Source organism: Alosa pseudoharengus, unplaced genomic scaffold (genome assembly GCF_046254945.1).
Source record: "Alosa pseudoharengus isolate Yale_2024_CS ecotype anadromous, Long Island Sound unplaced genomic scaffold, YU_APseudo_1.1 YU_APseudo_1.1_scf_4, whole genome shotgun sequence".
NCBI classification, from domain to species: domain Eukaryota; kingdom Metazoa; phylum Chordata; class Actinopteri; order Clupeiformes; family Clupeidae; genus Alosa; species Alosa pseudoharengus.
Window position 1 is genome coordinate 11022482 of NW_027468774.1, and position 12264 is coordinate 11034745.

Below are 12264 nucleotides of genomic sequence, written 5' to 3' on the forward strand. Positions count from 1 at the left end.
ACATAATTAGGCGCTCTTTACTCTTCCCCTCCCATCTTTTTATGCTAAACTCCCACTTTCCCCTAGCCTAGAAATCTAGACGCGCCCCTAGCGGCAGCAAATTATATTTGCTGCCAGGGCTAGTCTAGCAACTCTCCGTTGGCTTGTGAGCTCCAGAAATCGATACTTAATCAGGACATTGAAATCGTGTATAGAGTCGTTTGGTGGGCTTAACATAATGATTGATGGCAGAGTTGCAACGGTTTGGCTTGAATTCCCTGCTACTTGAAAATAAATATCCTATTGCGTCCTATTGCGTGCAGAGGGAATTTGAAAGACAACTGATTATCCCGCCCCTCGGACTGAGCACTGCGAACGGTGAGTGCCCAGACCCTACATTTTAATGTGGGTCTGGCTCGCCAAGCTAACTTTCCCCTGGATCCTCCCATGAATGCATATGCATGACATTAAAAACGCCATCTGCCACTTTCAGCTCCCGCGACAGGCAGTTTGGGCTTTTACATCATTGCGGCCTGTTTCTACATACCTCACAATGATTTTACACGCACGTTGCGAAACAAATACGCCTGAAGTGGGCGCAAAAGCGTTAGTACATCTGGCCCAAAGTGTCTGAAAGACACTGTAGAATAACTCTTAGATAAACACAGTTAGCTAGCCCTGGTGTTAGAAAAACAACATCACAAGATATTTCAGAACGTCTGAAAGAGTTTGTAAAAGTCAACTTCACATGGGATTACATGGAGGAATACCAAATCCACTTTCAAAGACCCAGAGAGGGTACTTGTATGTACACGTAGAGCAGCCTTGTGTGTCTCTGCTGAGACAGAATGGGACTCGTCCACCTGGAGTGCGCAGAAAGTCCAGCCTTTCAACAGCTTGGCGCTGACAGGGAGCCATGAAGGGGACAGTACTACCCGCTGCTCACCAGACCGTCCACCGCGGAGAGAACGGCGTCTCCTGTTATTGCACTGAGGAGACTGCAGTGAATTGTGGGTATTTTTTTTGCTTTGATGAAAAAGGCAGTTTGTCTGGTCTGTCAGTCAGTCTGTGTGTGTGGGTAAGAGTAAGTGAATGAGTGTGTGTGTGTGTGTGTGTGTGTGTGTGTGTTTGTGTGTGTGTGTGTGTAATTATATGTGTGCTCAGGTATGCATGTGTGCATGGGTATGTGTGTGTGTGTGTGTGTGTGTGTGTGTGTGTGTGTGTGTGTGTGTGTGTGTGTGAGGGGTCCTCTCTCACACCTCTGACTCCAAACTAGAAATCCTTCCCCAGACCATGGGCTGCTCTCCATCCCCCACCCGTCCACCCAGCATCTCCTCGTGGGTCAGCGCGTGGGGCAGTGTGTGTGGCGCGCGGTAGCCCCCGTACACGCTGTCGGCCCGCGGCACCATACACGGGAAGATGTGGCACAGCTCCACGGGGCCGTAGGGCAGCGGCCGCTGGCACAGGGCCAGCGCGGGGTCGGAGGTCACGCGGGTGGGCGTGCGCTGCAGCAGGCTGGCGGAGCGCCGGGCGCCCACGGCGTCGGCGTGCGTCAGCAGCGCCTCACGGTACGAGGGCAGCCGCGTGGACTGCGAGTGGCGAAGCTTCTGGCTCTTGCGCGAGTGGCTGCGGGAGGCGAGCCGCAGAGGGTCCAGCGCCGGGTAGCAGAGTCCGGCACCGCCGCCGCTCACGCGGCCGTACACCTCCACGCAGGGGAACAGGTCGGGGACGTCGGCGTGGCGCGCGGTCGGCGCGGCGGTCAGCACCGAGAGCCTGTCGGCGGGCGGGGGACGCACGCGCTCGGGGCCCCAGGTGGCGCGCAGGAAGGACGGCCGGCGGTGGGCCTTGCGCTTGCTGACGAGCGGGACGTCCTCGTGGCCCACCGGGACCGGGCCAGCCTCGCCGTACACCCGTGCTGCGCACGAGTCGCAGCTGCCCGCGCCGCCTCCGGCCGCCAGCGCGGGGCTCTTCCCGTACACACACGCGGCCGGCGGCTCGGCGTACTCCGGGCAGCGGCGCAGGTCCAGAGCATCCAGCGCGTGGCTCCGGGAGCGCTTCTTCCGCCGCAGGCTCTCGGCCGGCCGCACGCACGCGCCCACCGCGGATTCCACCGCGCGGTGCTCCGCGTAGATGTCCGGCACCTGCAGCTCCCCGTAGGCGCTGTAGGGGGTGCCGTTGAGCGCGGGCGGCGGCACGGCCAGGTGCGGCGTGCTGAGGCTGAGGCTGGACACGGGCACCACGGCGTCGTAGACGGCGTTCGTGCCGCGGGCGGGCAGCGTGTAGCGCAGCGGCGTGGGTCGCGCCACCATTCGCGCCTGGGGCACCGCCAGGGCGTCGCTGTACTGGAGCGGGTACGGGGGCGTGGGGGGGCACGACAGGAGGGGCGCGTGGTGCTCGGGGACGTTGCCGATGTAGGAGAAGTGGCCCGGCAGCGTTTCCGTGGCGCTGGTGGCGGTCACCTGTGGCATCCTCGCCGGTAAGCTGCCGCCATAGCGACTCCAGTTCTCGATGGTCTTGGTGGCGTTGTCCAGGGAATTCTCCACCTTGGTGGACGAGACGATGTCCTTGGCAGTCTGCAGCATCTTCAGCATGTTGGCCTGGGCGTAGTTGGTCGTTAGGTCCGGGTTCTGCAGGCCCCCCGGCTTCCCAAGATCCTCCACTCCGTTGAAACAGCTGTACACACCCTGAGAGGACAAACGGAAAAGAGACATATCTTTAAAAAAAAATAAAAATCAAGATTCAGGATTTGAAGCTCCTGGGTAGTAATTTATAACTTCTCATCCCCTTCTTGAGGAATGGGGGAAACAAACACCATGATTGTACTCTCCAAACTGCCAGATTTTGTTAGTTAAAGTTAATGATGCAGTTAATTGCAGTAATTTGGCAAAGAGGCTGGAAGACTTTATCTCTGGGCGAGCCCAGTCATGATTAATTGGCAAAGTTCAAACTATTTTTTTTTTTGCAGCCCTGATGAGTTTGCTTCTGTTCTGTACATAAAACGTAGCCTTACGTCAGAAACATTTATCACTATAACCACGCTGAGTGAATTAACCAACATTCAATAAAACATTTATATTCCAGTCCGATTGTTCCTCTTAACGACGGGAGCTGGACATCTACCACAACCTCATCAGAACACACTGTTCTCTTGATTGCTTTTCTCATGTCCAGTGAAACAGCAAACAAAAGACCCTTTTCCAATAAAGATGACCATCACTGGACCAATTTACTTGTGAATTAGCCAATCATGGACTATTCTCCCCATCAAGAACCCATGGAAGGAGGATGTGACACACGCATGAGTCACTGATCTGCTGGGGGTCTGCTGCACACATGAATAAAACTGTGTGGCAGTAGAACGTTTGGAATAAGACTACACATGTAGAATTAAAAAGACTGTAAAACTTTAAAAATATTTCCCACTTTTTTTTTTAAAACAGCCCCGCAGAAAAGACCACTGAAGGTCATTTGAACTGGGAAATGTTTAAATGTTTCAATATTTAAATTTAACTTTAAATGTATGCCACAGAGAAGCCTTCAGGTCACTTTGAAACAAGGGCACAGGGTCTCCTCAGACGTGTGTGTATGTGTGTGTGTGTGTGTGTGTGTGTGTGCGTGTCTGTGTGTGTGTGTGTGTGGGGGGGTAGGTGTGTGTGAGAGAGCAAGAGAGAGAGAATATCTTAGAGCATTAGTCAGGGTAAAAAAAAGTCAACCAGAGAGTCCCAAGGGTCAGAGTAAATGACCATATCAGTGTCCTCCGGTGACAAAGAGGTTCTGACATGGTGACAATAGACTGACATTAATTTAACATAGAGACTGATTGCTTTCTCTCTACAGCCCAGGGACAAAATGGTGTCATCTAATGACTCCTTACTCATGATTGAAAACTAGCTTTGCAGTGACAGAAAATACTCAAAAAGATGAATCTTTCTTTAAAAAGGTTAGGACTAGAACATGGGCGTGTGTGTGTGTGTGTGTGTGTGTGTGTGTGTGTGTGTGTGTGTGTGTGTGTGTGTGTGTGTGTGTGTTTGCGCGTATGACCGTTTGTGACCATGTGCTCACCCTGCTGATGGCGATCAATCCAGGTGCAGAGACTACTAAATATGTGTATGTGTATGTGTGTGTGTCTCTGTCTGTGTGTGTCTGTGTCTGTCTGTGTGTGTGTGTACTGTGTGTGTGTGTGTGTGTGTGTGTGTGTATGTGTGTGTGTGTGTGTGTGTGTGTGTGTGTGTGTGTGTGTGTGTACTGAATGTGTTTGTGTGTGTGTGTGTGTGTGAGTGTGTGTGTGTGTGTGTGTGTACTGAATGTGTTTGTGTGTGTGTGTGTGTCTGTGTGTCTGTGTGTGTGTGCCTGTACCCTGCTGATGCCGAGGAGGAAGTCCAGGTGCGTGGACTGCTGGATGGAGTGGCGCAGCTTCCAGTAGACGAGGTGCTCCCAGGCGAACACCAGCAGGCTGAGCCCCATGGCCACCAGCAGCATGTAGAACACGCCCGCCATGTTGTCGATGTCCAGCTTGGAGCTCATCACCTCGTTCTTCTCATTCTGACAAATGCCCGATAGCCACACCGTCTCCAGGCGCTGCGTGTCACCTGGACACACACGTACGCACACACACACGTACACACACACACACACACACACACACACACACACACACGTACACACACACACACACTCACACACATTAACATTACCAGCCCCAATGCAAACATCTGCATGGACATTACGACACCCACACACCGACTGTGTAACAATGAATATTTGTTATGTTCACACAAACACACACTATTTTGAAACTAACTAGTCTATTTTGACATCAGTGAATGAGGAAACACATGTGTCCAGTGTAATGAACTCCAACAGGGATTATCACATGGACACAGCATGGGCATGGCATGGGTAGAATACACACACACACACACACACGTGATGTTGAAGGAGTCCCCCCCCACTACACATACACACCAAACCCCACGTATGGATTACCATCACCAAGGAATTGCAGCAGGGCAAGGTCGATGGGTCGTTTCCAGCGCGACTCCTTCTGGAGTGCGATGCCGTATCCCGTGGTGGCAAACACCTTTCCAGAGCCGATGGTGACCAGCTTGCAGCCCTCGTCCTTCCCCGCCATGTAGTTCAGCACCGCCGCATCGTAGATGAACGCGTCCAGCTTCCTGTGAGCAGCGGGCAGAAGGGTTAAAGGTCACACAGCGGACTGGAGGGGGCGCCAACTGTGTGCAGCACGCACAAGATGGCAGGTTACCATGTGACCGCATGAAACGGTAGCCAGTTGGTGCAGGATGTACGGTAGGTAAACCTCCCTCCCGACACCTTAACAGACATGCTAGTAGGTGATGCTAGCAGCCTGGGCTTTTAGCTCACTTGCTAGCATGCTCAACTCCTAATCCAAGGTGATGTGAGTTGTTATATTCTGCTCCTTACATCTTCACTCCGACATTGAATATCTTGTTTGGCCAATAATAGCAATTTTAACACACGCATAAATCCTTCTTTATTGTAACATGCCGATTCACTAGGTGCAACACCCAACCGGGTCCGTGTGGACACTAATTACATTAGCAATAGCGGCAGGTTCAAACACACCTGGCTCCACCTGAAAAAGACGAGCGCACAGACAGCCTTTTCGGGCACACAGCCTATCCAAGGTGACGGACCACACAGCCTATTCAAGGTGATGCGAGTTACGGGTTTGAGACCAGGCCAGTACGAGTGCTGAGCAGTGTGGTCAACACAATGCAGGCAACGCACAGCACACAACACAAGTTCCTCTCCCCCACCAGTTCAGATGGTCAGATACATATATTTTGTAGTTACACAAATTACATCATATAAAGGTATTCAACTTTTCCTCAAAGAGGTGGGAGAGTATGAGCTCAGCCCGCGTAGTTTGCAATAATATATTCTACAGGTGTCACAGAGTTCAACTTTTTCATAAATATAATTACATTCTGTGTCATAACCATGCTGCCAGCCTGGCAAATGTGCTAGCTAGAGCATATAACTCAGGCTAGGACCTCAGCTAAAATATGTTCGAAGAAGAATGATGTATGAAGTCGTTTTTAATATTATATTTCCCAAAGCATAATGTCATCATTACCTGAAAAGAATAAGTTACTGCATTGCAACGTATAGGGACTATATGGGGAATGGCTGAGTTTATTACAGGGCCTTGACTGAGTATAGATTAGATAAGCATTGAGGCATGATGAGGGAAATTCAGACTATGATAATAGAACTCCTGTATGTGTGTGTGTGTGTGTGTGTGTGTGAAACTCTGTGCTTCTGTATGGTAGATGAAGGCATCTAATTCCCCGGACCTGAAACACTAACATACAGTATGCGCTGCTGGTTCATCAATACCACACCATTAGCTAATCAATCAGATGTAATTAGAGATGAGCGATTACACCATTAAATGCACCAGAAATTAACAGCGCAGGGAAACTTAACAATGCCAATGCATGCAATGTTTGGTGTTTGTAGAGGTAAAAACATTTTGCTGTGAGTGTGTGTGTGCTCACCCTGTATCAAGACACCTCCTGGTTGTACTTGTGTGTGTGTGTGTGTGTGTGTGTGTGTGTGTGTGTGTGTGTGTGTGTGTGTGTGTGTGTGTGTGTTTATCCCGACTTAAGGCTGTTGAGTGCTTCCTCCACGCCCTGTTTCAAGATTGTTGAATGCTTCCTGGACACCTTCTGGTTGTACTTCATTGTGTGTGTGTGTGTGTGTGTGTGTGTGTGTGAGAGAGAGAGAGAGAGAGAGAGAGAGTGTATGTATGCTCACCCTGTCTTAAGGCTGTTGAGCGTTTCCTCCACGACCTTCTTGTTGTACTTCATTGTGTGTGTGTGTGTGTGTGTGTGTGTGTGTGTGTGTGTATGTGTGTGAGAGAGAGTGTGTGCTCACCCTGTCTTAAGGCTGTTGAGCGCTTCCTCCACGCCCTTCTGGTTGTACTTCATCATGTGTGTGTGCATGTCGGGGTAGTTGCTGCGGATGTTGCGCTCGGTGCTCCCGTTGGGCACGGTGCCAAAGCGGAATGGGGGGTAATGCTCCTGAGGCTTCTGGAACTGGGGGGCACAACACAGCCAGGGGGAGATGATTAGAGAACAGAGAGAGAGACGGAAGGGAGAGAAGGAAAGAAAGAGAGAGAGAGAGAGAGTAGGGTAGAGAGAGAGAGAGTATAGGGGAGACAGAGAAAGAGAGAGAGAGATTAGGGGAAGACATGTGTATGTAAAGCTGCTTTCACCATTCCTCTGTGTGTGTATGTGCACATGTTTGTGTGTGTCTCTGTGTGTGTGTGTGTGTGTGTGTGTGTGTGTATGTCTGTAAAGCTACTTTCTCCTCGTTACTCTTCCTTTTGTGTTTTTCCTCTCATCCTCCTCTCCCTTTCTCATCGCTCTACCTCTCCTCTCCTCTCCTGTTCTCTCCTCTCCTGTCCTCTCCTCTCCTCTCCTCTCCTGTTCTCTCCTCTCCGCTCCTCTCCTCTCCTGTTCTCTCCTCTCCTCTCCTCTCCTCTCCTCTCCTCTCCTCTCCTGTTCTCTCCTCTCCTCTCCTCTCCTCTCCTCTCCTCTCCTGTTCTCGGGCAAACACTCCCCACGTGCCCTGAGGCTAGTTTCTGCGTTGGTCCTGTTCAAAGGGAGAGTTATTCCCCAGCCTCTGTCAGCATGTGATCTGAGCTTTCTCATCACGCCTTACACAGACCAGACACAGACACACACACACACACACACACACACATACACACACACACACACACACACACACACACACACGTGCACACCTCATCACACCTTACAATCATTCTGTGAGGCACCTTGAAGAAAGAACCCGCGTCAGTGACGCATAGAATAAGTAAAAATGTATCCAATCAATTGAAGACATCGACTAACTCAGAGACCGTGCTACAGTGACACAGACTGAAGCACTTGTCCGCTTAGCATGTTCTAAAAGTGACCCCATTATCTCAAGATTGAGTTAAAGATTTTACCATCGAGTTAAATGGACACTATCGGGGTCATCGTAGGGAGCTCATATTTCTGAGCTTTCTGTTAATAACAGACTATCGACATTTATTAAAAGGAGTATATTCTCTATAACAGAGACTAAATATGGAGTGCTTTTTAATTCAATCTACTTCTTGAAATACATTTGCCACTGTCTTCATATGTTATAACAATTTCATTATAAGCGAGAGCCTGGTTCAAAATTGAATTCCGATCTATGGACGTGCGTGTGGGAGGCTTTGATCTCTGTGTAAGACTGAGTGCTAACATGTTTTCCATTGAGATTTTCCCCTAGATGACTTGACCTTGAGGAGATTGAGAGGCGACCGTGCTGCTCACAGCAATAAAACTCAGCTTGGCTTAGAGGGGACAAATGCTGCAGAATATTCAAAATGCTTTATAGGTCCACATGATATATGAGCCAAGGGTGTGTGTGTGTGTGTGTGTGTGTGTGTGTGTGTGTGTGTGTGTGTGTGTGTGTGTGTGTGTGTGTGTGTGTGTCTGCATACGCCTCTGTGCATATCTCTAAATGTGTGCATCTCCTAGATTTATCTGTGTGACTATGTGTGTGTGAGTGTATATGTGTGTGTGAGTGTATATATGTGTGTGCGTGTTATGTGTGTGTGTGTGTGTGTGTGTGTGTGTGTGTTTCTATCCATATCTGAACTAATGACTGAACTAATAATAATGTGTGTATCTGCATGCTCTTATCCATAAATGCTTGTGTGGGTGTGTGTGTGTGCATGTGTGCGTGTACCTGTCTGTCTGTCTGTGTCTGTGTGTGTGTTTGTTTGGTGAGCGCATTTGTCTGTGTACAGTGTATATCTGTGTGTGTGTGTGTGTGTGTGTGTGTGTGTGTGTGTGTGTGTGTGCGACTTTGCCCAGTGTCCAGCTTGCTTGTATCTTTTAAAAGGCCCCATAATCCCTTGCAGCGGAGAGAGCAGAGCGGCGTGGGAAGTGGTTTCCGCCACAGAGCCCTTTAGTATAGATTTAACAGTCAATACTGCTTTAATTCAAAGCAGCGCAGCCGTGAAATATGGAAGCAGTAATGCGGCCATGAATCACTCCTGGCAATTCTATTAATATGACTGCGAGCGCCGCAACTCGGCGCGCCGCTGTGTTTGGGCAGGTCAGTCGGTAAATGATGAATTTGTTGTTTCCTGTCCCGTTGGGGTTACACTTGAGCTCTCACTGCAGAGTCCACCCACAACACCCTCCCCACCACCACCACCCCACCCCTTCACAAACACACACACACACACACACACACACACACACACACACACACTCACACACACACATGTATGAGCTGTCTTTCTCCAGGATTAACAAGACTCCCAGACTGCCTCTGAGAGAGTGGGAAGAATAGATCTCAGCTGACCTCTGCTATGACCTACGATGAGTGACTCGGACAGGGGGCAGGCATGAATATGCTGTAGAAATGAATTAAGGCTGAAAGGAAGATTGATGTTCAGGTGCTGGTCTTTTATGCCATAATCTGAAAGCTCTTTAGACACCTGGGTCCAGTCTACAAAAGAGCTTCTATGTGACTTAAAGGTCAGCTTTATGACCTACAACAACTGACACTGGATAGCTATGAAGGTGCTGCAGAAATGATTAAAGAATGAAAAAACAATGCAGCTGAGATGTGCAGTTGCTTTTAGAGATAGAATCATAGAATCATAGAATCAAAGCAACTCTCCTGTGATTCTAGAACCATAAAAGTCACAGTGATACAAAGGTTTGGTGTATATTAGCTGCTTTTGACATTCAGTGAAATCACACACACACAAAAACACACACACATATACACACACACACAAACACACACACACACACACAACGCACACACACACATACACACCTTCTTGTCGCTGAGGCCGGAGACGGTGTCAATATACTGCTCCTGGATCATAAAGGCGGCCAGGTTGGCCGTGTAGCTGGCCAGGAAGATGACGGCGAAGAAGGCCCACACCAGAACCATGATTTTACTGGTGGTTCCTTTGGGGTTCTCTACCGGAACCGAGTTATTGAAGACGATTCCCCACAGCAGCCAAACGGACTTCCCAATAGTGAAGGTAGGACCACCAGGAGCTGGAAGATGTATGTATAAGGTAAAAAAGGTATGTATAGCCCATTAAAGACATACATGTAATAATATAACATAATATATTTACATTATTTTATACATTATCCTGTATATAAATTATTTTCATGTGTCCACTTAGCAGATACTTTTATTACTCACAGTCATATACTGCACACATACAGTGTCATTTATCAATATGTGGGTTCCATGGGTACCCCCACGGGCCATATTCCGTACTACTACCATGGAGAGGAGAAAAACACTCTTTTTGTTCTTTTGGTCATGCAGCTTGCTGACCCTGTGTAGATCCAGAACCGGCCATGAGTGTAGTGCGTGGAACCGGCCATGAGTGTAGTGCTGAGTGTAGTGCGTGGAACCGGCCATGAGTGTACAGTAGTGCGTGGAACCGGCCATGAGTGTAGTGCGTGGGAGGCCGATGAAGAATAGATGCCATGTGAGTGTGTATCTGTGTGTATCTGTGTGTTGTGTGTTGGTTTATTTCTGTCTACAGGCAGTGACAAAAGAAACAGCCTCATCTGATCTAGACTGTGATGCCGAGTGGAGACGTGGTGTTGATGAGCAGGAGGTCAGTGTCTGGTTTAGGCCCAGTCAGAAGAGGTTTATTCAATCCAGTTGGTTCAGGTTCTAACCCAGTTGGGAACTCAGGTTCTGACCCAGTCGGGAACTTCTGGTTCTAATCCAGTTGAGAACTCAGGTTCTGACCCAGTCGAGATTTCTGATTCTGACCCAGTTGGCAACAGGCGCTGGAGTTTAGACCCCTGGACTCTGTTCAGGTCCAGTCTGGTACTGACCCAGTCGAGACCTCTGGTTTTGAACCCAATCAGGGAGCAGGCTCTGCAGTTCAGACCCAGGATTCTGGAAGGAACTGTGTTCTGATGCAGGCTGCATTCCAGACCTGGCTTGGAGTCTGGTGGACTTGGCAGTCTTACTAACACGGAGCTGGAATGGTCGCAATTTTTGAGCTCAACACACAAACACACACACACACACACACACGCACACACACACACACACACACACACACGCACACAGACACACACAAACACACACACGCACACACACACACACACACACACACACACACACACACACACACACACAGCGTGCTCACACTTAGTAGAAAAGAACAGCTGCCCTATTCGACCACTGAACTGGTTTATTAGCGGTGACCTTTAACTAGCGAGGCCGCTATAGCATTTCAAGTGTGTGTAATATGTCTTTCAATAACACCCCTCACCTCTTGTGATTGTGTTTCTTATGGACTGACATAATGATGCTGCTTGTAGACGCACTCTTGGAAATGGGCTCCATTAAATTCAGTCGCAGCAGAATAAGATGTATTGAGTCTTCTCCAAATGAGCTACAAAGCCTATTTCAAAGCGTACACCACGGTCTGCTATTCTGTCCTGCCTGCACGACCTAAATGACGGCCTGTTCAGCACCCCCCCCCCCACACACACACACCATAACGCCACTATTGGCTTTCCACTGGGTCACAGACAGGGAAACAGAGACCAGGCCATCAATTTGAGTCAAATTAGTTAAGCGACAAACATTAATTAAAATGGGGGAAAGGACCTTTTCAGCTGGTTGCGGCTGTCACAGGGCTATATACAGATTGATTAAGCCAGCCCAGCCGGAGCACTACCCACAGAATCTTCCAGATAAAGGAGAGGAAGGAGCTTGTTAAAGGGAGGTGTGTGTGTATGTGTGTATGTGTGTGTGTGTGTGTGTGTGTGTGTGTGTGTGTGTGTGTGTGTGTGTGTGTGTGTGTGTGTGTGTGTGTGTGTGTGCGTGCGTATCTTCCTCACCTTTGGCACTGACAAGGCTGCGGTTGTAGCCCACAGGACTGAAGTACTCGAAGACGTAGACAGTGATGGCCACAACGGTCAGGCACATGACGAACATCATCACCCACACTGCCGGACTGTAGGGCTCTGAGAGACACAGAGAAGACTACACCTTTACACTGGCACACACTCATAACACTGATATAACCATGTTATAAACAGGTTATAACCATGTCTTACATAAGGAAACACTAATCTCATCTCTAATTGCTAATCTCTATGTTATGTAATCTAATGTTTGAAATGGATAAATTATGTTCAGATTGGCCTTTTTATCAAAATTAGCCTACATGATATGACAATATAT

General features: G+C 49.0%; 1 protein-coding gene across 1 annotated transcript in view; it reads right to left on the minus strand.

Moving 5' to 3' along the window:
• Nucleotides 1-1232: 1232 nt before the first annotated feature.
• Nucleotides 1233-12264, minus strand: part of grin2cb (glutamate receptor, ionotropic, N-methyl D-aspartate 2Cb) — a 46778-nt gene continuing 35746 nt past the window's right edge. The window contains exons 7-12 of the mRNA XM_076265840.1: nt 11919-12044; nt 9862-10091; nt 6901-7061; nt 4966-5153; nt 4336-4568; nt 1233-2663 (exon numbers count right to left, since the gene is read on the minus strand). Coding sequence (XP_076121955.1) covers nt 1233-2663; nt 4336-4568; nt 4966-5153; nt 6901-7061; nt 9862-10091; nt 11919-12044 — 2369 coding nt within the window. The remainder of the gene's footprint in view (nt 2664-4335; nt 4569-4965; nt 5154-6900; nt 7062-9861; nt 10092-11918; nt 12045-12264) is intronic.